This window comes from Rhinoderma darwinii, chromosome 2 (assembly GCF_050947455.1).
Source record: "Rhinoderma darwinii isolate aRhiDar2 chromosome 2, aRhiDar2.hap1, whole genome shotgun sequence".
Taxonomy (NCBI): Eukaryota; Metazoa; Chordata; class Amphibia; order Anura; family Rhinodermatidae; genus Rhinoderma; species Rhinoderma darwinii.
In genome coordinates this window covers 98,208,042-98,235,876 of record NC_134688.1, presented here as the reverse complement: position 1 = coordinate 98,235,876, position 27,835 = coordinate 98,208,042, and the positions used below count along the sequence as shown (strand labels likewise).

Below are 27,835 nucleotides of genomic sequence, written 5' to 3'. Positions count from 1 at the left end.
ACTAAAGAGCAATATGCATATGATGGGGTGAACCACAAGCGTATAATAAACTGTAATAATACACAAGAAGTGACAGCACAAAAGGAAAGAAATCACACCTATGATGGTGAATATAGAGGAAAACACTTTATTTAAGTATCCACAAAACATGTACACAGGGTCACCCCTGAGGATGCTGAACTTGGCTGAATGTATGGAGCTCTGGTGTAGTGTATGTCTTGACCAGACGTCATTTTTCTCCCCGCGACTTTTCGTTTTTTGTATGGCTACGAATACATTCCTTTTTAACCCATTTGTGTTAGGGTATGTTCACACGCCAAAAGAAAAACGGCCGTAAAATACAGAGTTTTCAAGGGAAAACAGCCTCTGATTTTCAGCCGTTTTTTATTCATCAAGCATTTTTTGATGCGTTTTTTACGGCCGTTTTTGGAGCTTTTTTTCTATTGAGACGATAGAAGTGACATGCACTTCTTTTTTACAGGGCGTTTTTTACGTTCAGCCCCGTATTTTCAGCCATTTTTCGGGGAATTTATAGCCCGAAAAATAGCTGAAAATTAGCCGTGTGAACATACCCTTAGACCAGGGGTCTCAAACTTGGCTGGGTAACATATAGAAAAAATGGGAAGTTGACAGGCCGCATTACTTTCAAATTTGATACAATACAAAATTATTGTTAATCAATTAGTTATTTGAACTACTATAATACTATATTACTATAATAATAATAATACTACATTACTATAATAATACCGCTAGGTTTAAAATTTGAGATATTTCTCCACATGCTTATTTCAACAATCCAGTTTTCCGGTTTAAGTGTCGCTAAATGGAGTCCTGTGGCTCAGTTAGCAGCGTTTGGCAGACACACCTGTCAAGATTGGGCAGCCCCTTTTTAGATAGTGCCACAGTGCCCTCGGTGGATGCTGCCACAGTGCCCTCGGTGGATGCTGCCACAGTGCCCTCTGTGGATGCTGCCGCAGTGCCCTCTGTAGATGCTGCTACAGAGTCCTCCGTAGATGCTGCCACAGTGCCCTCTGTAGATAATGCCACAGTTCCCTCTGTAGATAATGCAACACACCCCTAGATAATGCCAGTGTCCTCTGTACATACTGCCACAGTGCCCTCTGTAGATGCTGCCACAGTGCCCTCTGTAGATGCTGCCAGTGTCCTCTGTAGATGCTGCCACAGTTCCCTCTGTAGATGCTGCCACAGTTCCCTCTGTAGATGCTGCCACCGTGCCCTCTGTAGATGCTGCCACAGTACCCTCCGTAAATGCTGTCACAGTGCCCTCCGCAGATTCTGCCACAGTGCCCTCTGCAGATGCTGCCACAGTGCCCTCCGCAGATGTTGCCACAGTGCCCTCTGCAGATAATGCCACACACACCCCAAGTAGATAGCTCCATTGGGGCTCCCTTTAGGAGTGGAATCCCCAGCCAGAGAATTGCCGACGCTTTGGCTGGGGATTCCTCTACTGTTGGAGCCCCTGATGTCACTGTCCATACACAGTTACGTCAGGGGATCATCCTGGACCGGAATGTGATGTCAGGGGCAACCCCAGAGCCGGAGTCCCGGAGCAGAGCTCTAGTATAGGCTCTGCGCCGGAACTCTGGGGAAGCCATTAACATCAGTGTCCATATATGGACAGTGATGTCAGGGGCTTGCCCAGAGCTGGAGTCCCGGAGCAGAGCCGCTTCTAGCACTCTGCCTGCGATGTCAGCGGAATTCCCGATGTCAGGGAGTTCCACAGAGTCCCGTAGCAGAGCCTATACTAGCGCTCTGCCCGGGACTCCGGTCTGGGGAAGACCCTGACACACTGTCCATATATGGACAGCGATGTCAGGGAATTCCACAGAGTCCCGGAGCAGAGCCTATACTAGCCCTCTGCACGGGACTCTGGTTCTGGGGAAGCCCCAGTCATCGCTGTTCATATGTGGACAGCGATGTCAGGGAATTCCAGTCTCGGAGCAGAGCCGATACTAGCGGCTCTGTGTCCTGCGGGCCGCAGATAACAGCCCCAGGGGCCGCAAGCGGGCCGCGTGCTTAAGACCCCTGCCTTAGACTCATGGTTTTGTCCTACATTCTCATAGTATATTGGATGTCACATTATTATGTGTATCTTTTGGGCAGCTACTCAGTTACATTTTAGCACTTTTTTGTTATATCTTTTTGTATGTCTTCGGGCACTTGCACATTATACTTGACCTATGTGATTTCTATGCCATACACTTTATGATCTTGATGAGAGGTTGGTTCATTAACCATTTATTCCTTGTCTGGCCATTCCCGTGTTTTGGGTTATCGCTACAGTAAGTCATCCTATTATTTACGACTCATATATGAATTATTTATTTTAGATGTTTTTAAATTGTTTTCAGATGTGTTTTTATATCTAAATAAAGTATTTTATATTTTCTCTATTTTGACCATCATGGGTGTTCACGCTTTCCTTTGGTGGTGTCGCTTGTTGTGTGCTATTACGGTAATTATTTGCTGCTACTTTTGGTACCTGACTGATTCCAGTTTTTTTTTTACTCATAACTACAACTCCTATGCATATGACCTATTAGGGTATATAAACGTCATAGAGATGGGTCCCCTGCTCAGGGCCAATCTCTATAAGCCAGAACGGAGGTCCATTCATTACATGGATGGCCAGTCATTTGAATGGCCACCATATAATGCTACATTTGAAACGAGTGGCCAGATGCAGCGTCTCCCAGCGATAACAGCCGGTTGTAGGTTAGAGATTTCATTGTAAAAAAGGGTTGTCCTGGTCAGAAAACCCCTTTAATCCAATGTTATTTGGGGTAATTTCAAAACTAAGAACAAAAAGCCAGTGGGCCACATACTGCATGCCTCAGAGCCCAGACTGAAAACTTTACCTGAATTGGTGGAGGAGTTTGGGATCCTTCCGTACCACTTCCTCCAGTATCTACAAGTTAAATCTCTTTGCACAAAATTGGTGAGAAACTTGGAACCAGAAATTGTAGAGAATGTCTTTGATGGTTTTGTTGGGGATGAGTCACATAGAAAGTCATTGTCTACTCTATATAAAACAATTATGGATTTGTATATAAAGGTAGTTCCAAGATGTCATTTTGCATACTGGAGGCGCACTTTGAATATACCAGACATTAACCCTTTCATGCCGACAATCTGTATATTGACATGCTTTTCGCACATACCACGTGCAGCCAGGGCGTGAATATACAGATCTCTGTTCCAGCCGGCATAGGGCTGTGAAAAGCACTCGGACGCCGGCTGTGTCAGTGTCCGCGGCTCCCCAGCAACCTGTTCTCTGACAGCCGAACCGATTGGTTCGGCTGCAGAGAATACGATCACCGTCATTAACCGCTTCCTGACCGCCCACTGTAAATTCATGTCGGCGCTTGCTGGGCTCTGTGCAGCGCCGACGTGAATTCACAGTGGGTGTTAAAAGCACGATCCGGGTGTCTCAGAGTAGCGGTGACACCCGGATCGCGCTGTTAACCCCTGCCTCTGGTCCCGGAGACATGACCGGGACCTGATTGTTTCAGGTCCCGATCATGTGATCGCAGGGAAAGTTTGTTGTAGCAACAAACTGGAAAGTTTGTTGCTACAACAAATTTTCCCGAGGACCGATTGCAGGTGCTGCCGTCAGTTGCATGGCAAAACCGGAGGCCATACAACAGCCTTTGGTCTGCCATTCACGGAAACCTATGAGGACCAGCTGGTCCTCATAGGCTTCCTGTCAGTGTGACTGTCAGCGTCACACTGACAGTTTCTAACACGTTACACTACCTAGGTTGTGTAATGCATTATAGCAGCGATCAGTGCTGCAGGTCTTCAAGTAAAAAAAAAAAAGTAATAAAAATGCTTTATACAAGTGTAAAAACAAGTTATAAGCTACAAAAACAAAAAATGCTTTTTTTCCTATAATATGTCTCTTATTATAGGAAAAAAAAAAATCGTTAAAAAAGTACACATATTTGGTATCACCGCGTTCGTAACGCCCCCAACTATAAAACTATAATATTATTTTTCCCGCATGGTGAACACCGCAAAAAATAATTAAAAAAACAATACTAGCATCACTATTTTTTTGGTCATCACCCCTCTCAAAATACAGAATAAAAAGAGATCAAAAATTTGCATGTACCCCAAAATAATACCAATAAAAACTACAACCCATCCCGCAAAAAACAAGCCCTTACACAGCTTTTTTGACTGAAAAATAAAAAAAATTACGGCTCTCAGAATATGGTGACACAAAAAAGAAATAATTTTATAGAAAAGTGATTTTATTGCGCAAACGCCACAAAACATAAAAAAACGATATACATATGGTATCGCCGTAATCGTACCGACCTGCAGAATAAAGTAAAATGTCATTTATAGCGCACGGTGAGCACTGTAAAAAAAAAAAGGACAAAAGCATTGTCAAAATGTATGTTTTTTTTGTCACTTTGCTTGCCAAAAAATCAAATAAAAAGTGATCAAAAAAATCACATGTACCCTAAAATGGTACCAATGAAAACTACAGATTGTATCGTAACAAAGAAGCCCTCGCACGGCTCCGGTGGAGAAAAAAGAAAAAAAAAGTGTCCAAAAGCGGATAAGATTGGGCACCATTTATCAGTGCAACACTGGCCACACATCTATGAATTATTTATTTACCCCATTATTATACCATCTTATTATGCCCTGATGTACTCCACACAGCTTACATATGCCCCCACATTATAAACTGAAATACCAGCAAAACCCCAATCAACTACTAGTAAGCAAAATCTGTGCTCCAAAAGCCAAATAGCGGTCCTTCCCTTCTGAGCTCTGCCGTGGGTCCAAACAGCAGTGTATTACCACATATGGGGTATTGCCGTAATCGGGAGAAATAGCTTTACAAGTTTTGGGGTGCTTTTTATTCTTTATTACTTGTAAAAATTACATTATATGTTTTCAGAAAAAAAGTAGATTTTAATTTTCACAGAAATAAATATAGCAAAAGACCTGTCGGGTCAAGATGCTAACTATACCCCTAGATAAATTCCTTGAGGTGTGTAGTTTCCCAAACCACTTTTGGGGAGATTCCACTGTTTTGGCACCACCTCTTCAAACCTGACATGGTGCCTAAAATATATTCTAAAAACAGCAGACCCCAAAATCCTCTAGGTGCTCCTTTGCTTCTGAGTCCGGTGCTCCAGTCCATTATCATACTAGAGCCACATGTGGGATATTTCTAAAAACTGCAGAATCTGGGCAATAAATATTGAGTTGCATTTCTCGGGTAAAACCTTCTGCGTTACAGGAAAAAATTTATTACAAATGAATTTCGCACAAAAAAATTAGATTTGTAAATTTCACCTCTACTTTGCTTTAATTCCTGTGAAACGCCTAAAGGGTTAATAAACTTTCTGAATGCTGTTTTGAATACTTTGAGGGGTGCAGTTTTTAAAATGGGGTGATTTATGGGGTCAATCTTTAGTACATAAGGCCCTCAAAGCCACTTCAGATCTGAACTGGTCCTTGACAAAATAACCTTTTGAAATTTTCTTGAAAATGTGAGAAATTGCTGCTAAAGTTCTAAGCCTTGTAATGTCCTAGAAAAATAAAAGGACGTTCAAAAAACAATGCAAATATAAAGTAGACGTATGGGGGATGTTAATTAGCAACAATTTTGTGTGGTATTACTATCTGTTTTACAAGTAGATTACATTTAAAATGAGAAAAATTATAATTTTTGCACATTTTCTTTACATTTTGGCGTTTTTCACAAATAAGCTATGAATTTATTGACCAAATTTTTCTATTAACATAAAGTACAATATGTCACGAGAAAACAGTCTCTGAATCGCTTGGATAGGCAAAAGCATTCCAGAGTTATTACCACATAAAGTGACAAGTCAGATTTGAAAAAATGGGGCTGGTCATTAAGGCATCGAGGACCCTTGGTCCTGAAAGGGTTAATGCTTCCATCCTGGAGGGCTGGACAACAGTGCGGAAACATGTTGTAAATGAGGTGTGGAGGGAATCTCACTTTAAACTTATGCATGCGGCTATTTATGCCTTTAACCTCTTAACGCCGAAGGAAGGATATATCCTTCCTCAGCAGCTGCTAGTTCGCGCAGGAGGACGGATATATCCGACCTGTGATGGCGCGGGTACTGTCACTGTACCCACGCGATCAGCGGCAGGAGCATGGCTGTTATACACAGCTTGGCTCCTGCTGCAACTGCCGGAATCGAAGCGCGCTCTGATTCCGGCAGTTTAAGCCATTAAATGCCGCTGTCAATAGTGACAGCGGCATCTAATGTGTTTGACAGAGGGAGTGAGCTCCCTCTATCACCCCATCGGCGCCCCCGCAAAGAAATTACCTGTCGCCGCCGGGTTTCCATGACAGCCGGGGGCCTAACAAAAACCCCCAGGTCTGTCTTCAGCAAACGCCTGTTAGGCGATGCCGGAGGCATGACCTAATAAGTTGCCTGTCAGTTTTACACTGACAGGCAATAATGCTTTGGTATACTAAGTATACCAAAGCATTATATCAGCGATCAGCACATCGCATAGTGAAGTCCCCTGGTGGGACTAAAAAAAAAATGTAAATCAGTTAAATAAAGTTTGTGAAAAAAATAAATAAAAATTACAGTTAAAATAAAATGAAACTGCTTTTTTTGCCCAAAAAGTGGTTTTATTTAGTAAAAGTATTAAAACAAATAAGACATACACATATATGGTATCCCCGCGATAGTAACAACTTGACCAATAAAATGAACACATTAATTAAACCGCCGGATGAACGACGTCCAAAAAAAACGCAAAAAACAATGGCAAAATTCTCTCTTTTCTCCCATTCCCCACCATAAAAAATAAAATAAAAGTTAATCTATAAGTCCTATGTACCCCAAAATAGAACTAATGAAAACTACACATTGGGCCGCAAAAATCAAGCCCACATACGGCCACATCGACGGAAAAATAAAAAAATTACGGCTTTTGGAATGCGGCGATGCAAAAACAAGTAATTTTTTTCTAAAAGGGTTTTTATTGCGCAAACGTAGGAAAACATATAAAACCTTTACATATTTGGTATCCCTGTAATCGTGCCGACCCATAGAATAAAGTTAACATGTTATTTACGCTGCATAGTAAACGGCGTAAATTTATAACGTGAAAATTAATGCTGGAATAGCTGCTTATTTTCAGTTCTCTCCTAAAATAAAGTTAATAAAAGTTAATCAATATATTATAAGCATCTAAAAATGGTACAATTACAAAATACAACTCGTCCCGCAAAAAAACAAGCCCTTATACGGCTATGTCAATGGAATAAAAAAAAAAGTTACGATTCTTGGAATGCGACCGTGAAAAAACAAAAAATAATCCTTGGTCATTAACGCGCAAAATGGCCTGGTCATTAAGGGGTTAACATACCTCCTACGGCGGACAGCCCAAATAAATTGCATGCATGTCCGAAATGTACCCAGCCGTGCACTGATTTGTATCATGGCATATGGTCGTGCCCTGACACACAAAAATACTGGAGGGTGGTTTTGGATTATGTACAGTTGCTCTGGGGTGGAACGATACTGGCGGTTCCTATGCTTCTTCTTTTTCACTCCATGGCCTCACTTGATGCGGGGGCAATGGGGTCCTTGACATACGTTCCCTCATTGGTGCATATAATACTTATCATAGCCAAAAGATGCCTGTTGAAATTTTGGCTAGAGTTAAACCTACCTTCCTTAGATCAACTAATACAACAACTGAAGGTCTGTATGTTTTCAGATAAAATTGAGGCGGCAAAACATAGGAAACAAAAAACTGCTGAGTTTTTTTAAAAGATGGAAGCCATTTAGGGTATGTTCACACGCTGAGCCAAAAACTTCTGAAAATAATGAGCAACTCATGTTTTTCGCTGCGTTTTCGCTGCGTTTTTCGGCCGTTTTTGGAGCTGTTTTCAATAGAGTCTATGAGAAAACGGCTCCAAAAACGTCCCAAGAAGTGTCCTGCACTTCTTTTGACGAGGCTGTAATTTTACGCGTCGTCTTTTGACAGCTGTCAAGCGACGACGCGTAAATTACAGGTCGTCGGCACAGTACGTCGGCAAACCCATTCAAATGAATGGGCAGATGTTTGCCGACGTATTGTAGCCCTATTTTCAGGCGTAAATCGAGGCATAATACGCCTCGTTTACGCCTGAAAATAGGTCGTGTGAACCCAGCCTAAGGGGACTTTGGGAAAATTAAAAGTCATTTAGTTAAGATGTTGGTTTAAGGTGCAACTCTGCCAACTGAACAGTCTGATATGATAAGGTAAGGCTGGGTTCACACGACCATGTTACGTCCATAATGGACGGAACGTATTTCGGACGGAAGTCCCAGACCGAACACAGTGCAGGGAGCCGGGCTCCTAGCATCATAGTTATGTACGACGCTAGGAGTCCCTGCCTCGCTGCAGGACAACTGTCCCGTACTGAAAACATGATTACAGTACGGGACAGTTGTCCTGCAGCGAGGCAGGGACTCCTAGCGTCGTACATAACTATGATGCTAGGAGCCCGGCTCCCTGCAGTGTGTTCAGTCCGGGATTAGCGGCCGAAATACGTTCCGTCCATTACGGACGTAACATGGTCGTGTGAACCCAGCCTTAAGGTGATTAGAATAAGAGAATAGAGGTTTACCGAAGTCGATAGATAGGATTGTTTACATTATCAGCGGTAATTTAGTTTTGACTTATTCACAACGCAATATGTCATTTTTCATATGTGAAGGGGATTGTATTGCAGTAAATGTCTAGTTTGTGTTGAATAATGTAATTACATTATTGCCCTTGAAAGATGGTGGATTAAATGTACTATTGTTATGATGATATGTAATAACAAGATAACATTTCAAATGTTATGTTACCTTCTGTATGCTCCTGTGTGATTTCAGAGGTGCAAATGTCTTTTTGTTTTGTATTTTATATAATAAAAAAAAAAAATTGTTTTTAAAAAAAAAAAGAACAACAAGCCAATAAAACAAGATGGACCTGTAGGTGTTAAAGTTCTAGTCGAATCCTGAACCCAAACCAGTTTTAGCTTCTTGACCCATGATCAAGACAGTCACATATATTGTCACCCAAATTGGACAGGTTCCTTAGATGTCCTAGAAATACACACATATTTTTCCCATGGAAACATTGGGTTTTTTGTTATTCAGAAATATGCCTGGTTCAGCTAGTCGATTACTATTCAGTAGACAGGATACAATTGTTTGCACGCATGAATTATGTAAATTGTTCGTTTAGGAAATGAAGGCGCTTGTTTTCCTACAAATACATGGAAACTTTGTTTGATGCAATAAATATGACAATAGACTGGTAGAATATTTGATTCTCTGCATGGAATAGAGAGTATCGGGTAAGATTTAGCAATACTTGTGCAGTCCTGATGGCTATTTAATCTGTATTTCAGTGGCAGGCCATTTCTTTGACTGTGATTGAGAAGGTCCAGATAGCAGCTATAATCCTTGGCTCCCTCTTCCTCATCGCCAGCATATCCTGGTTAATCTGGTCCTCTCTCAGCCCCTCGGCCAAATGGCAGCGGCAGGATTTGCTGTTCCAAATCTGCTACGGCATGTACGGTTTCATGGACATTGTCTGTATAGGTAAGAAAAGCATTTCTCTACATCGTGACTGTAATAAATATATTTTTTATATATGCTGTTAATATTATGTATGAACTACCCACAAGATAATACCACATCACATTAACTATGCTCCCAGTAGATAATACCACATCACATTGATTGTGCTCCCAGTTTATAACAATCTGACTGAAGAACTGGGGCTATGAGTTGGACTTTGGTTTCATGAAGTGCAAATACAGCATTGTAGAATTTTCTCATTCATTAAAGAATATTTTGCCAAAAAAAATCAATATTGTTTCCTGTAAATGTAAGGCAGTGTTGTGGGGTTTCTGTCAGGGGTTCTAATATTTTTTACGGCAAGAATAATCTGGAAACGATTCTTGCAGTCAAGAATATTGAAACACTAATAGACCCCATTACGTCAGTGCGGTCCTTGAAGATTTGTTGGGTTTTCCATGAGGTTCTCTACCCTTACAATTAAATTTTATATACTTTTCATTGATTTTACAATAATTCAGAACATTTGATAATTCAACATGTTAGCTCCCCCTGATTCAAATAATTCTTCTAGATATGCTGCATCTGCACATTTCTTCATAAAGATGTAAATTATAAACTAATTAGTTTTTTTTTTACAAGAGTAGCCATTTAAAGTAATTTAAAGATTTAAAGGGGTTTTCCAGAACCTGACATGTAATGGTCAATCACCCACAGCTGCCAGTACAAGTCACTTTTCAAATTACTCACGCTGGAGAGTCTGTACCGGTTTCCCAATCGCATCGCGGGTCACGTGACACCAACCACATCTGATTTTCACGCTTCCGGTGAAGTCCCGTCCATTCACTGTCCACGGTTCCTTCCGGCCTGCTCAATGTATGGAGCGTCATTACTGATTTCATGTACAAGTGGGGGCCGGATACGCTCAATCATTCACAGAGCATGTCTGGTTCAAACGAACTGTTTCCACCATGCATGCTCAGTCCATTTCCTCCACTGCACCTGCGTGAGTATTCTTTCTTCACACAAGCTTTGCTGACTACACTGCGCCTGCGCCATTCCCAGCGACCAATGGAGCTGTAGTGTGCGGTCTTGCTGAGAACAAAAGAGGTGTGCTGGGCGGGTCTGGAGCTGGTTAAGATACCAGCTCTATGCATTGTGGTAAATGTACTCTAGGAGGGACCGGAAACTGCTGTGGACCGGAACTCCTGGATGTAAACAAATGGAAAAATTTGCAAGGAGAGTGGGAATTGTGAGGAAAACATCAGAAACGAGAAGAAGGTATTTGGGGGGGGGGGGGGATTATTGGAAGATATTTAGTGCGCCCAGACCTTTTCAAAAATGTTAAATTAGGGTCAGAAAACCTCTTTAAGCTATGAAACACCTTTTGCTGCAGTCACTGGCATCACGCCTGTTTTATTAATTCACCAGTGCTAAGGCTTGGAACACAATTTTGCAAATAGTTGGCATTAAATTTAAAATGGTATATTGTTTTGAATATGGAAGCCCCTCTTCTACTTAAAGGGGTATTCTAACGTGGGTCCCCTACTGACCCCTAGGACCACTACTTACTGGAAGAATGGGGGTGACACGTCCCCCATTGTGCCCTTAAAACCTGACAAAACATATAAATACATGTTATAAAAATATGCCTTCCCTCCCTACAGGACCTACTGACCTCAGCGCCATTGCATGTAAATAGTGCAGCGGCGCTCAGGTCTGTACGTGAAACCTCCTCTTTCACTGTCTATGCATTGTTCGGGGCACCCTACATTTGGATAGAAAGGGTGTCCCGACTCAGATAGATAGATAATTTTTTTTACTGACCCAGATTCAACCCTGTTTTTCTTCTTGTCTGTATACGCCAATCCATCTATATAGTGCTGGCCGAAAATCAATTTTCATAGCTGAGTAGCCTCAAACCAAGCTACATTTTTAAAGCTGTAAACCTGACTATACAAAGTCTTTTTAATCACTATATTGTTTCGACCACATGAGTCAGCCTGATTAAACTCAGCCTTATTGCTTTCACTGCAGGCTTATGATGAGATAGCATTAGGCTGGGTTCACACGAGCATGTTACGTCCGTAATGGATGGAACGTATTTCGGCCGCAAGTCCTGGACTGAAGACACTGCAGGGAGCCGAGCTCCTAGCATCATAGTTATTTACGATGCTAGGAGTCCCTGCCATGCTGCGGGACAACTGTCCTGTACTGTAATCATGTTTTCAGTACGGGACAGTATTTCCACGGAGAGGCAGGGACTCCTAGCATCGTACATAACTATTGTAATGGTGGGGGGGGTAGGGAAACGGACAAGTGAGCCCTAATCTACCCGCCACTCTGTCCCTGCCTACTTGCAACGACCCGCCCTAGGCGACGGGGTACAACTGGGCGGCGGTCCCTGCGCTCAGTAAGTGCATGACAAACACGACAAACAAACAAGGGAATACAAGCAAGGGAAATGGGCAGTTGCTCGCGGAAACACCGTGAGCAACAGAGTAGTGAACGAGCCGAGTCAAGCCAGGAGAGTGCGAGGTACAAAGCGAAAAGCAGAAGAGTAGTCGGTAAGCCGGGGTCTGTATGGAGCAGGATCAAAAAGTAGCAGGAGCTGTAGCCGGGCCAGGAAACCTCAAGGAAAGAATTCACAAGCACAGATGGACAGGAAGAGCAGGCTTAAATAGACCGAGGGCGGGAGCTAGCTGAGTCTGGCCAGGTTGCGATAGGCTCTCCCACTCCTAAGCCTGCCAGCCTGAGTGGAGGAAGCTGGTGTCTGTCTCAGGGATGTACACTCAGGTGTTGACTGATTAATTCTGGGAATTAACCCCGAAGCAGTGCCTGGCAGATCCTTTACAGTACCCCCCCTTTTATGAGGGGCCACCGGACCCTTTCTAAGTGGACCTGGCTTACTGGGGAAACGCAGGTGGAACCTCCTGACCAATACCCCAGCATGAACATCCCGGGCGGGTACCCAAGTCCTCTCCTCGGGCCCGTATCCTCTCCAATGGACCAGGTACTGGAGGGAGCCTTGGACCATCTTGCTGTCCACGATCCTGGCCACCTCAAATTCCACCCCCTCAGGGGTGAGGACGGGAACAGGAGGTTTCCTCGAGGGGGCCAAGGACGGGGAGCAGCGTTTCAGGAGGGAGGCATGAAACACGTTGTGTATACGAAAAGACGGGGGTAACTCCAGCCGGAAAGAGACAGGACTGAGGACCTCAATGACCTTATACGGCCCAATAAACCGGGGAGCAAACTTTTTGGACGGAACCTTGAGACGCAAGTTCCTGGATGACAACCACACCAGATCCCCGACCACAAACAGGGGGTTAGCAGAACGTCTTCTATCGGCCTGAGCCTTCTGTATGCTCTGGGACGCCTCTAGGTTCTTCTGAACCTGGGCCCAGACTGTGCACAGATCCCGATGAACGACCTCCACCTCGGGATTGTTGGAACAACCAGGTGAAACGGAGGAGAACCGTGGATTAAACCCAAAATTACAGAAAAAGGGAGAGACCCCTGACGAGTTACTGACCCGGTTATTAAGGGAAAATTCGGCGAGGGGAATGAAAGAAACCCAATCAAATTGACAGTCAGAGACAAAACATCTTAAGTATTGTTCTAGAGACTGATTAGTCCTCTCCGTTTGGCCATTGGTTTCAGGATGGAAAGCAGAGGAGAAGGACAGATCAATCCCCAACTTATTACAGAAGGCTCTCCAAAACAATGAAACAAATTGTACCCCCCTGTCAGAAACAATATTGACGGGGACCCCATGGAGACGCAGGATGTGTTTGATAAACAAGGTAGCCAACGTCTTGGCGTTGGGTAGTTTCTTGAGGGGCACAAAGTGGCACATTTTACTGAAGCGGTCTACCACCACCCACACCACCGACTTGCCTTGGGATGGAGGCAAATCGGTGATAAAATCCATGGAGATATGTGTCCAAGGTCTCTGGGGAATGGGCAACGAACGCAGTAAGCCCGCTGGTCGGGACCTGGGAGTCTTGGACCTGGCACAAACCTCACAGGCGGCGACGTAGGCCTTAACGTCTTTAGGCAAACCAGGCCACCAATAATTTCTGGTAATGAGGTGTTGGGTACCCAGGATGCCTGGATGGCCAGATAGTGCGGAGTCGTGATTTTCCCTAAGTACCCTTAGCCGGAATTGCAGGGGAACAAACAGCTTGTTCTCAGGAAGGTTCCCAGGAGCTGAACCTTGATCAGCAGCAATTTCAGAGACTAAATCGGACTCGATAGAGGAAATGACTATACCTGGAGGCAAAATACAAACAGGATCTTCCTCCGAAGGAGGGCTGGCCATGAAGCTACGCGACAGTGCATCCGCCTTAATATTTTTAGACCCGGCCCTATAGGTAACCAAAAAATTGAATCTGGTAAAAAACAACGCCCATCGAGCTTGTCTCGGGTTTAGCCTCCGGGCAGATTCTAGGAAAACCAGATTCTTGTGGTCGGTAAGGACCGTTACCTGGTGCCTAGCCCCCTCCAGGAAGTGGCGCCACTCTTCAAATGCCCATTTAATGGCTAAAAGTTCGCGGTTGCCAATATCATAGTTACACTCCGTGGGCGAAAACTTCCTAGAAAAGTAAGCACAGGGGCGGAGATGGGTGAGGGAGCTGGTACCCTGGGACAAGACGGCCCCCACTCCCACCTCGGACGCGTCAACCTCCACAATAAATGGCTCCCTTTGGTTGGGCTGAACCAGCACGGGGGCCGAGATAAAGCACTTCTTGAGGGTCTCAAAAGCCTGGACGGCCTCAGGGGGCCAATGGAGGACATCAGCACCCTTGCGAGTGAGGTCCGTAAGAGGCTTAGCGACGACCGAGAAGTTAGCAATAAATCTCCTGTAATAGTTAGCGAACCCCAAAAAACACTGTAGCGCTTTCAGGGAGGCAGGTTGGACCCATTCAGCCACAGCCTGAACCTTGGCAGGGTCCATGCGGAATTCATGAGGAGTGAGGATTTGACCTAAAAATGGTATCTCCTGTACCCCAAATACACATTTTTCGATTTTGGCAAACAGTTTGTTTTCTCGAAGGACCTGGAGCACTTTCCTGACATGCTCTATGTGGGAGGACCAGTCCCTGGAAAACACCAATATGTCATCAAGGTACACTACAAGAAATATCCCCAGGTAATTTCTCAAAATCTCATTTATGAAGTTCTGGAAGACCGCAGGGGCATTGCACAACCCAAAGGGCATGACGAGGTATTCGAAATGGCCTTCGGGCGTGTTAAACGCAGTCTTCCACTCATCCCCCTCTTTGATGCGAATAAGGTTATACGCCCCCCGTAGATCCAATTTAGAGAACCATTGGGCCCCCTGAACCTGATTAAAGAGATCAGGAATCAAAGGAAGGGGATACTGGTTCCTTACCGTGACCTTATTCAGGCCACGGTAGTCAATGCATGGCCTAAGACCACCATCCTTCTTCCCTACGAAGAAGAAGCCAGCACCTACCGGAGAAGAAGAGGGACGAATGTAACCCTTGGCCAGGGATTCCTGGATATACTCCCTCATGGCTTCACGTTCGGGACAAGAAAGGTTAAATATCCTACCCTTAGGAAGCTTAGCTCCTGGTACCAATTCGATAGCGCAATCGTATTCTCTATGAGGCGGTAACACTTCGGAGGCCTCTTTAGAGAAAACATCAGCGAAGTCCTGAACAAACTCGGGTAGCGTATTCACCTCCTTAGGGGGAGAAATAGAATTAACAGAAAAACATGACGTACAACATTCATTACCCCATTTGGTTAGCTCCCCAGTATTCCAGTCAAACGTAGGATTATGCAACTGCAACCAGGGAAGACCTAGAACCAAATCGTACGATAATCCCTGCATCAATAGTACAGAGCATTGCTCCAAATGCATGGAGCCAACAAGGAGTTCAAAAACAGGGGTATGCTGTGTAAAATAACCATTAGCAAGAGGAGTGGAGTCGATACCCACTACCGGAACAGGTTTAGGCAAATCAATCAGAGGCATAGCGAGAGACATAGCAAATTCCACAGACATGATATTAGTAGAGGACCCTGAATCCACGAAGGCACTGCCGGTAGCAGACCTACCACCAAAAGAGACCTGAAAGGGAAGCAATATCTTAGTATGTTTCATATTCACGGGAAATACCTGTGCGCCCAAGTGACCTCCCCGATGATCACTTAGACGCGGGAGCTCTCTGACAGCATTCTTACGCTTGGGACAGTTGTTTACTTGATGCTTGACATCCCCACAGTAGAAGCAGAGACCATTCTTCCTGCGGAATTCTCTACGTTGTTGAGGGGACACGGAGGCCCCGAGTTGCATAGGTATTTCTGAGTCTTTAGGGGAGAAACGAAGCAACGGGACTTCGGGAGGCATCATGGGGGAGTCGGAGGAAAAAACACATAAACGTTCACGTTGTCGTTCCCTGAGACGTCGGTCAAGTCGTACCACTAAAGCCATAACCTGGTCTAAGGAGTCAGAAGAGGGATAACTAACTAGCAGGTCTTTCAGGGCATTCGACAGACCCAACCTAAACTGGCACCTTAAGGCAGGGTCATTCCACCGAGAAGCTACGCACCACTTCCTAAAGTCAGAGCAATACTCCTCAACAGGTCTCTTACCCTGACGTAAGGTCACCAGCTGACTCTCGGCAAAGGCAGTTCTGTCAGTCTCGTCATAAATAAGTCCGAGGGCAGAAAAGAAACAATCAACGGAGGAAAGTTCAGGGGCGCCAGGAGCCAAGGAGAAGGCCCACTCTTGGGGCCCTTCCTGGAGCCGGGACATAATTATACCCACCCGCTGGCTCTCAGAACCTGAGGAGTGAGGCTTTAAGCGAAAGTAAAGCCTACAACTCTCCCGAAAGGAGAGAAAAGCCCTCCGGTCACCTGAGAACCGGTCGGGCAACTTGAGGTGGGGTTCAAGGGGTGCGGTGAGGGGAACTACCAAGGTAGCATCAGGCTGGTTGACCCTCTGAGCCAGGGCCTGGACCTGTAGGGAGAGACCCTGCATTTGCTGAGCCAGGGTTTCACGGGGTTCCATAATGGTGTCAGGGACCAGGGTAGACTAGGTATAAGGCTTGTGAATTGTAATGGTGGGGGGGGTAGGGAAACGGACAAGTGAGCCCTAATCTACCCGCCACTCTGTCCCTGCCTACTTGCAACGACCCGCCCTAGGCGACGGGGTACAACTGGGCGGCGGTCCCTGCGCTCAGTAAGTGCATGACAAACACGACAAACAAACAAGGGAATACAAGCAAGGGAAATGGGCAGTTGCTCGCGGAAACACCGTGAGCAACAGAGTAGTGAACGAGCCGAGTCAAGCCAGGAGAGTGCGAGGTACAAAGCGAAAAGCAGAAGAGTAGTCGGTAAGCCGGGGTCTGTATGGAGCAGGATCAAAAAGTAGCAGGAGCTGTAGCCGGGCCAGGAAACCTCAAGGAAAGAATTCACAAGCACAGATGGACAGGAAGAGCAGGCTTAAATAGACCGAGGGCGGGAGCTAGCTGAGTCTGGCCAGGTTGCGATAGGCTCTCCCACTCCTAAGCCTGCCAGCCTGAGTGGAGGAAGCTGGTGTCTGTCTCAGGGATGTACACTCAGGTGTTGACTGATTAATTCTGGGAATTAACCCCGAAGCAGTGCCTGGCAGATCCTTTACAACTATGCTGCTAGGAACCCGGCTCCCTGCAGTGTGTTCGGTCCGGGACTTGGGGCCGAAATACGTTCCGTCCATTACTGACGTAACATGGTCGTGTGAACCCAGCCTTTGCGTTATTGTTGCGTTTTTGAAACACTTTTTTTTTTGGTTTTGGTAGATAAACTCACATATCTCTCAATGGGAGTTCATCAACAACAAAAAACTAAAAATATGCATTGTAAAAATGCTAAAAAACGCACAGTGTGAACCAAAGTCAAAGTGAAGCTTCACCTCGCATTAAAATTGGCTATATTAGCTTGTGAAATCCAACATCCAGCTTAGTAATATATCCTATTTGCTTTGTGCAGTGTAGAAAAAAATGTGTTTCTCCCTGAAACCATCCCAAATGATTGGGTGACTATGTAATGGTCAAATCAACTGGAGCTGGAGATGTTCTTTGCAGCAGCTCTCCACTCTGGCTCATAAATGTGGGTCTTGAGCGGAGGACCCCCTATAACATCTATATGCCCTATTAGGACAAATGGAAAGGGGTTGTCCAGATGAGTAACAAATGCTTAAAAAAGTACAAAATAGAGAAACATAAGAATAACAGATCATCAGGCAGCAGATTTTGGTTGGTGGATAGTTTCTATATAGCAACAGAAGACTTTTATACACTAAAAGTAACAGAACAATACATACAATAGTAAAAATGTAATATTTGGCTATTTGCAGAGATTGTATTGAGATCATAATCAAAGTTAACCCCTTCAGGACTGAGCCTGTTTTGGCCTTCAGGACGAAGCCGATTTTTAAAATCTGACATGTGTCACTTTATGTGGTAATAACTCCGGAATGCTTTTACCTATCCAAGCGATTCTGAGATTGTTTTCTCGTGACACATTGGACTTTATGTTACTGGCAAAATTTGCCCGATAGATTCAGTATTTAATTGTGAAAAACACCAAAATTTAGCGAAAAATTGCAAAAATTAGCATTTTTCGAAATTTAAATGTATCTGCTTGTAAAACCGATAGTAATACCACAGAAAATAGTTACTAGTTACCATCCCCCACATGTCTACTTTAGTTTGGCATCATTTTTTGAACATTATTTTATTTTTCTAGGACGTTACAAGACTTAGAACTTTAGCAGCGATTTCTCATATTTTCAAGAAAATTTCAAAAGGCGATTTTTACAAGGACAAGTTCAGTTCTGAAGTGGCTTTGAGGGCCTTATATATTAGAAAGTCCCCATAAATCACCCCATTTTGAAAACTGCACCCCTCAAAGTATTCAAAACAGCATTCAGAAAGTGTATTAACCCTTTAGGCGTTTCACAGGAATTAAAGCAAAGTAGAGGTGAAAGTTACAAATTTCATTTTTTTTATACAAAATTCATTTGTAATACATTTTTTTCTATACCACAGAAGGTTTTTCCCAAAAAATTTAACTTATTATTTATTGCCCAGATTCTGCAGTTTTTAGAAATACCCCACATGTGGCCCTAGTTCGGTCATGGACTGAAACACAGGCCTCAGAAGCAAAGGAGCACCTAGTGGATTTTGGGGCCTTCTTTTTTTAGCATATATTTTAGGTACCATGTCAGGTTTGAAGAGGTCTTGTGGGGCCAAAACAATAAAGACCCCCAAAAGTGACCTCATTTTGGAAACTACACCCCTCAGGGAATTTATCTAGGGGTATAGTTAGCATTTTGAACCCACAGTTTTTTTGCTAAATTTATTTGAATTATTTTGTGAAGATGAAAATCTACTTTTTTCTGAAAAAACTTAGAAATTTTTAATTTTTTCAAGGTATAAAAGAGAAAAAACACCCCAACATATGTAAAGCAATTTCTCCTGATTATAACAATACCCCATATGTGGTAATAAACTGCTGTTTTGACCCACAGCAGGACTCAGAAGGGAAGGAGCACCATTTGGATTTTGAAATTCTGATTTTGCTGGAATGGTTTTCAGTGCCATGTCGCGTTTGAAATGCACTGGAGGGAACAAAATAGTGGAAACCCCCGGAAAGTGACCCCATTTTGGAAACTACACCCCTCAAGGAATTTTTCTAGGGGTAAAGTTAGCATTTTGACCCCACGGTTGTTTTGCTGAATTCATTGAAATTATTCTGTAAAGGTAAAAATCAACTTTTTTTCTGAAAAAAGGTAGCCATTTTTAATTTTTACAAGGAATAAAGGAGAAAAAGCACCCCAACATTTGTAAAACAATTTCTCCCGATTACGGAAATATGCCATATGTGGTAATAAACTGCTGTTTGGACCCACACCGGGGCTTAGAAGGGAAGGAGCGCTATTTGGCTTTTGGAGCTCAAATTTAGCTGAAATGGTTTTTGGGTGCCATGTCGCATTTGCAAAGCCCCTGAGAGGCCAAAACAGTGGAAACCCCCCAAAAGTGGAAATTACACCACTTAAAGAATCTATCTAGGGATATAGTGGGCATTTAGACCCCACAAGTCTTTTGCAGGATTTATTAGAATTAGGCCGTGAAAATGAATATCGACATTTCTTCCACTAAAATGTTGCATTTTTTTCAATTTCACAAAGGATAAAGGAGGTAAAAGCTGCCCAACATTTGTAAAGCAATTTCTCCCGAGTACGGCAATACCCCACGTGTGGTCATAAATGTTTTTTTCATTAGAAAGTAATTAACCCTTTCTGGAGTGATCCATTTTTTTCTTTTCCTTCTTAGTTTTTTCCTCCCCGCGTTCCAAGAGCCACAACTTTTTTATTTTTCAGTCAATAGAGCGGTATGAGGGATTATTTATTGAGGGACGAGCGGTCGTTTTTATTGGTGCAACTTTTTGGTACATACAACTTTTTGAGCACTTTTTATTACATTTTTAGGTAGAGCCAAGGTGACCAAAAAAACAGCGATTTTGCCGTTCTAAATTCTTTATTTTTTACGAGAGACGCTCCATACATCACCCCCCACACTACGACATGCTATGTCATGGTGCGCGCAGGGGTTAATGCGCAGCGCATGGTGCAGAGTGAAAATTACAATTTTCCACTCATATGCCATTTTAGTGCACTACATGTTATGCCCAGTTTGTGCCACTGAAGACAAATAACTCAAAATATTAACCGGGTTCTCCCGGGTATGGCGATGCCATATCTGTGGACGTAAATTGGTGTTTAGGCACGCTGCAGGGCTCAGAAGGGAGGGACGCCATTTGGCTTTTGGGGCGCAGAGTTTGCTTGGTAGTTGTTCTGTTTGGGGTTTTACTGGTGTTTCAGTTTATAATGTGGGGGCATATGTTATCTGTGCGGAGTACATCAGGGTACATGTTATCTGTGCGGAGTACATCAGGGTACATGTTATCTGTGCGGGGTACATCAGGGTATAATAAGAGGGTATAATAATGCAGTAAATAAATAATAATCCGCAGATATGTGGCCGGTGTCGCACTGATAAATGGCGCCCGATCTTATCTGCTTTTGGAACACTGCACATTTTGCATCGCCATATTCTGAGAGCCAGAACTGTTTTATTTTTTCTCCACCGGAGCCGTGTGAGGGTTTATTCTTTGCGGGACAATCTGTAGTTTTCATTGGTACCATTTTGGGGTACCAGAAATTTTTTTGATCACGTTTTATTACATTTTTTGGCAAGCAAGGTGACCAAAAACCATCAATTCTGACAATGTTTTTTATTTGTTTTTTTTATGGCCTTCACCCTGGGCTATAAATGACCATTATACTTTATTCTGCGGGTCGATACGATTACGGCGATACCAGATGTATATAATTTTGTTATGTTTTGCAGCGTTTGTGCAATAAAATCACTTATTTATAAAATAAATTAATTTTTGTGTCACCATATTCTTAGAGCCATAACGTTTTTATTTTTCAGTCAAAAAAGCGGTGTAAGGGCTTGTTTTTTGCGGGACGGGATGTAGTTTGTATTGGTACCATTTTGGCGTACATGCGACTTTTTGATCACTTTTTATTGTATATTTTGGGAGGGTTGGTAACCAAAAAATTGTGATTTGGGCACTGTTTTTCGTTTATTTTTTTCGCTGTGTTCACCGTGCGGGAAAAATAATATTATAGTTTTATAGTTGGGGTCGTTACGAACGCGGCGATACCAAATATGTGTACTTTTTTTTAACGTGTTAATTTTTTTTCCTATAATAAAAGTCTTATTATAGGAAAAAAAGCATTCTTTGTTTATGTCACTTCTAACTTTGATTTTTACACTTTTTCGAAACATTTTTATTATCTTTTTTTAACTTTTTTTACTTGTCCCACTAGGGGACACTTAGACTGGCAGCTCTGATCGCTGCTGGAACACATTACACTACACACGTAGTGTAATGTGTTCTAACTGTCATTGTGACGTAACTGTCACACTGACAGGAAGCAGAGGAGGAACGGCCGGAGGCTGATTCTCCGAGGCTTCCGTACATGGCAACCCGGAGGTCATTGTCTGGCCTCTGGTTGCCATGATAAGGATCGCCAGCCCCCGCAAATACATGTGGGGGGCTGCCGATCCGCTGTAAACCTCTTCGATGTGGTGATCGCAATCGACCACCGCATCGAAGGGGTTAATTTCCGATTTCAGCGGCGACAGGCCGCTGATCGGCAACGGGGAGAGCAGGGCTGACACCCTGCACAGTTAACCGCCGCTGCGGTGTAGCGCCGCGCGGCGGTTAACTTTTAAAGCGCGGACGTAACTGTACGCCCAGGTGCGCGAAGTTACTGCTTATCTGGACGTACAGTTACGCCAAGGTGCGGGAAGGGGTTAAAGCTTTACCCTAATGTTACTCAGTAATGATCTGATCTACAGTGCATTCGGAAAGTATTCAGATCCTTTCACTTTTTTCACATTTTGTTATGTTGATGTTGAGGCCATGTGCTAAAATAAAAAAAATAAAAATGTTTCCCATCATTCTGCACTCAATACCTGATAATGACAAAGTGAAAACAGAATTTTAGACATTTTTGTAAATTTATTAAAAATGAAAAACTCAAATTTCTCATGGACATTCAGGCCCTTTGCTGTGACAGTTGAAATTTGGATCTGGGGGCCTCCCCTTTCTCTAGATCATCTTTGAAATGTTTCTACATCTTGATTGGAGTCCACCCGTGGTAAATTCATTTGATTGGTCATGATTTGTAAAGAAACACCCCTGTCCATATAAGGTCTCACAGTTGACAATGCATATCAGAGTAAAAACCAAGCCATGAGGAGGAAAGAACTGCCTGTAGAGCTCAGAGACAGGATTGTGTGGAGACACAGATCTGGAGAAGGGTACAAAACAATCTGTATTGCAATGAAAGTTCCCAAGAGCACAGTGGCCTCCATAATTCTTAAATGGAAGAAGTTTGGAACAACGAGGACTCTTCCTAGAGCTGACTGTCCCACCAAACGATGTAATCGGGAGGGGGAGAAGGGCCTTGGTAAGAGAGGTGTCAACGAACACAATGGTCACTCTGGCTGAGCTGCAAAGATCCTGTGTACAGATGGCAGAAACTTTCAGAAGGTCAACCATCACTACAGCACTCCATCAATTTTGGCTTCATGGCAGAGTGGCCAGAAAGAAGCCTCTCCTCAGTAAAAGACACATAAAAGCCCGCTGGAGTTTGCAGAAAAAAAAAAAAAAGCGCCTAAAAGGACATTCAGACTGTGAGCAACAGAATTCTGTGGTCTGATGAAACCAAGATTTTACTTTTTGGCCTCAATTCTAAGCATCATGTCTGGAAGAACCCAGTCACTGCTCATCACCTGCCCAATACCATCCCTACAGTGAAGCATGGTGGTGGCAGCATCATACTGTAGGGGTGTTTTTCAGTGTCTGGAACTGGGAGACTGGTCAAGTTTGAGGGAAAGATGAATGGAGCAAAGTACAGAGATATCTTAATGAAAACCTGATCCAGAGTGCTCTGGACCTCAGACTGGGCCGAAGGTTCACCTTCCAACAAGACAATGACCCTAAGCACACAGCCAAGACAGCACAGGAGTGGCTTAGGGACAACTCTGTGATTGTCCTTGAGTGGCCCAGCCAGTCCTGACTTGAACCCAATTGAGCACCTCTGGAGAGACCTGATAATGGCTGTCCATCGAGAGTCCCCACCCAACCTGACAGAGCTTGAGAGGATCTGCAGAGAAGAATGGCAGAAAATCACCAAATCCAGGTGTGCAAACCTTGTGGCATCAGACCCAAGAAGGCTGTTATCACTGCCAAGGGTGCTTCAACTAAGTACTGAGTAAAGGGTCTGAATACTTATGTCAATGCAAAATTTACATTTTTTCTTTTTAATAATTTAGCAAAGATTACTAACATTCTGTTTTCACTTTTGTTGTTATGCGGTTTTGAGTGCAGAATAATAGGGAAAAACGTGTTGTTTTTTTTTATTTTAGCACAAGGCTTCAACATAGCAAAATGTGGAAAAATAGAAAACGTTTGAAGACTTTCCGAATTTTTCGTGCTAATTTTGGCTAAAACATTAGGATATCAGACCAGAAAGTTAGCATCTTCCCATCCCTTGTTGAACTTGATGGACATATTTATTTTTTAACCGTAGTATTTAATTGTATTTTTACATTTGCAAATAGGTTTTAAAAGGGGTTGTCCTGTTTCAGCAAATTAATGTTATTTTTTATATAATTAAGTTATACAATTTTCCAATATATTTTCAGTATTAATTCCTCACTGTTTTCATGATCTCTGCTTGTTGTTATTCCGTAGGTACATCCATTGTTTACTTCCAGTGGAAAAAATTCTGTCCATGGTCATGTGATGGACACACAGGCGTTGGGATCATTGGAAGACACAGCTCTGATATACATACTGTAACTGTAATGAACCGTTCACCTGTGTGTCCATCCCATGACCATGCACATTATCCATTGCAAGCAAACAGTGAAGGTTTTTACGGAATAACAACAAGCAGATATCTTGAAAACCGTGAGGAATTAATACAGAAAGTGTATTGGAAAATTATATAACTTTTAATTGTACAAAATATAACATTCATTTTCTGAAAACGGACATCCACTTTAATGTGTCTGTATTCTAATAAATTCTGCACACCCATAGGCACAGTTCAAGCTTATTGGCGGCCTTGAGAAAATGGTGCCCTGTAAAGTGCAATTCACATATGAACCACAACTAAACATTTGTATATAGGGCCAGTCTGAGCTGAAGCGTCCTCTTATGTTTAGGTCGCTCTATTCCTCTTATCCTGTCTATACAGAACAGCCTGACAATCTACCGGCAAACAGGCAGTGGTGGTCCTGAGATCAGATAAGGAAATATATATTAGCATTACATGTGTTCAGTTCTTCTATCCTGCAGCGTTGGAGAGACAATACGGCTGGAGAGAATAATATACGTTTCAGGAGACATATTTTGGAATCTATAAGCCATCAGTAAATGCTAGTAGCCATCCATCAATGGCAATAGAAATTATGGTAATTTGGTTACCTGTCTGCCTTCCAGCTCCTGGGATTTGTCCAGCCTAGGTGTTCTACGAAGGAGACATTATATATTTGCCCCATAGTAGTTCATCATACTGGCATTTATTACTAGGTTGGTTCGGAATATGGTATTAAACATACAGTCGCTTATAAATAGAAATATATTTATAGGTTGACATTTCCTATTTAAACCAAACTGCGTGAAAGATGCCCCCTGCAAATGCACTTCCACAGAATCAGGACAACCATACATGATTTATATCACATTAGTCTGGAATCCCGACATTCTCCACCTATTCCTACAGCAATGTATCTGCTTAGAAGAGTCTAAATTATTAACTGTAATATGCCGTTTTTGTATTACAATAAAATAATATAGAGTAAAATTACAATAGTATAAAGTATAATGTCTATAAGGAAAAGCATTGTATTGATGAGAGTGTGAATGGCTGTAATTCCTGACAAACTTTTTGTGTCATGTTTTGCCTTTGGATTTGGCTTCGGGGCTTCACTGGAGCGCCGAGTCTAAAGTTGGTTTTACACGGCAGATATTTTCTCATGCTTAACCACCTTAAACGAGTGTCCATCGACAATACAGCTTATCAATCACAGCCATGATCGGGAGTATGGGGATACTATGATTGTTTGTCCTCATTTTGTCGGCAGTACATCCAGTTTACACAGGGGGATGTGCTGCCGACTAGTGACCTTTTTTATGGCCGCATCTGATCAGCTGATGAATAAACGCGTGCTCGTTCATCGGCAGATCGCTGCCCTGTTAACATAGGGCAATGATCGTGAACGAGCGTTCATACAAGGACCTTAAGGCATAATCCATTAGTCACCCTTGAGCCTCAGCAAGGAGGTACAAACTTCTGCAGGAGGGAGTCCCCAGTTTGCAGCCCCAAGAATTGTCTCTAATAGCAACAGGTGACCATGGGACAAGCGGTTATTGTATTAGAGCAGTACAGAGTCATCAGCCGAGGTCAAGAATAAAGTATTTTCATGGGTGATACACAGGCATAGATCAGGTGAAGTTCATCCACAGTCAGGAAAAACACAGGGAGGAATTTATTAACATTGGCGTTTCACATGCCAGTTTTAACAAGCTGGAGTAAGATGCGACAAATTTATTAAGAGGCTGTCTGTGCGCTACTGAGCAAAATCTATGCCAGCCAGGAGCTGGCGTAGATTTCTGCTAAAATTTACGCCAGTTTTTGGCGTAAATTATAATAAATGCACTGGGCTGCAGGTGGACTAACCCCCTTCTGCTACGCTTCATCCACTTTTTATAAATATGTTGAGATTGGCGAAAAATAGACCAAAAGTAGCAAATTTTGAGCCGAGACTTTTCAACGCCAGATAACTGCCATAGAAAAGTTGTTAAATTCTCCCCCCATATCTCAGAGCAGGTGGTAAAATACCATGGGGAACATGGATTGGATTATTGGTCAGTGCAGGATTTCCTGAGCATTGCCCTTTAAATCTATGGAAGATGGCCAAATTCGTTGAATAGCAATGAGAATTGGCAGGGGAAGCAGAAGTACATGCACTTTTACAGCTGAAAGCAGAACCGTGTGCATGAGGCTATATGACGGCACACAGAGTCCTGTGTGGCCCTCTATTTTAGAGCCACATGGATTTTGTACCGTGCTCCGTCAGGTGCCATATAAGGGAGATAATCTTCCCCAGAATAGAGGACAATCTTGCGTTGCTTTACGTAAAGTAATGTTGGGGGACGTACAGCAGAGCTTTCTCTATATTATTCGGCCTGTGAGCTTATAAACACCTACAGGTTGTCAGGATATATTTCATTATTCTTTATCAAATCTGCTATTATTGAGTAATGAACTTGTTTTGGTCCTAACTTCCCAAATAAAGTTGTGATTTATGACGGTGAAGTTATTTTCTGGTTAGCTGACTACTGCATAACATTTTAATTAGACAAGTGACATATTAGCATTATTCCATTTCCAGTAACTAAAGGAGAAGGTGCTGAGTTAATGTTATTGCAATTGGTTTATGCTAAATTTACAGGAAAAACGATGTAAAGATTAAGGAGGCAATGAAACAACCAGAAGAATATACCGCTTTGAGACAGACTTCTATATTGCTCATATATTCTTATATTTCCCCTTTATCTGAATGAAAGTCAACACTATCTTACAGAATATACCTGACAAAAAAGAGAAAGAAAAAGACCGCATGGAATTGTATTCCCCATTTCCGTGTACATAGAAGTTTCTGCCGGTAATGTCAATATACCTGATAACTGAAACAAGATGAGCAACGGTATAATTAATATAATAATAGTAATATATAATAATACCGCTTAGACTAATATAATATTATTATGTGCAGTGGACCAGCCACTTTCACCGAAAATGTCTAATTATTGAAACCCAACTTTTATTAGGAACTTTTTTTTATAAAGCAAAAAACATCTACAAAGAGACAAATCAATAATAAAGTAAGTCTCTTACAATACTCACATATCATCCGGGGTCTAGATGTTTTTGTTTTTTTTGTTTTAGCTGGTATTTGTCACTTTGAGCCCGCTACATTATATGTCTTCACTAGAAAGTGTAGGATGGCCCTAGCATGCAGAGCACCCGCCATGAAAGGTGCAACCCAGCAGAATCTTTCCCTTAACAATCCTTTATTCACCCTGACCCTAACCCACTTCTCTTTAACATTATTATTGGTGAAAGTGGCACAAACACTAATTATAAAAACAAACACTATTGTCCCAGCACGTTTCCACAACCTGTGTCGGCAATGTCCTTAGAGGACAACAACACCATTATGGGTAAAAAGCTTTTTTTATCGCATGAACAATCAATTTAGTCAGGATCCCGTTTACGTCTATTCATGTGGCCTCCTTGTGTGTAAGTGTATAATTGGGGCAATATACCCTAAAGGGAATGAATGTGTCATCAGAAAGTGAGCTATTGTCTAAATCAAGTTTTCATGTTAAACATATTTAATTTTAGTTTTTTGCAGTTTTCATTTTGGCCACTGAGCACTGGCTGACACTTCCTGTTCTGTAGCGATGACTTTTAGGTAGTTATCATTATCATCAGAGGCAGGATTACAATGACAGGTAAGGCTTCATTCACATCTGCGTCAGGGCTCTGTTCCGAC

General features: G+C 42.8%; 1 protein-coding gene across 1 annotated transcript in view; it reads left to right on the top strand.

Annotated features, from left to right (window-relative positions):
* MARCHF9 (membrane associated ring-CH-type finger 9) overlaps positions 1-27,835 on the top strand; it is a 243,179-nt gene that overhangs the window by 207,866 nt on the left and 7,478 nt on the right. The window contains exon 4 of the mRNA XM_075851956.1: positions 9,434-9,626. Coding sequence (XP_075708071.1) covers positions 9,434-9,626 — 193 coding nt within the window. The remainder of the gene's footprint in view (positions 1-9,433; positions 9,627-27,835) is intronic.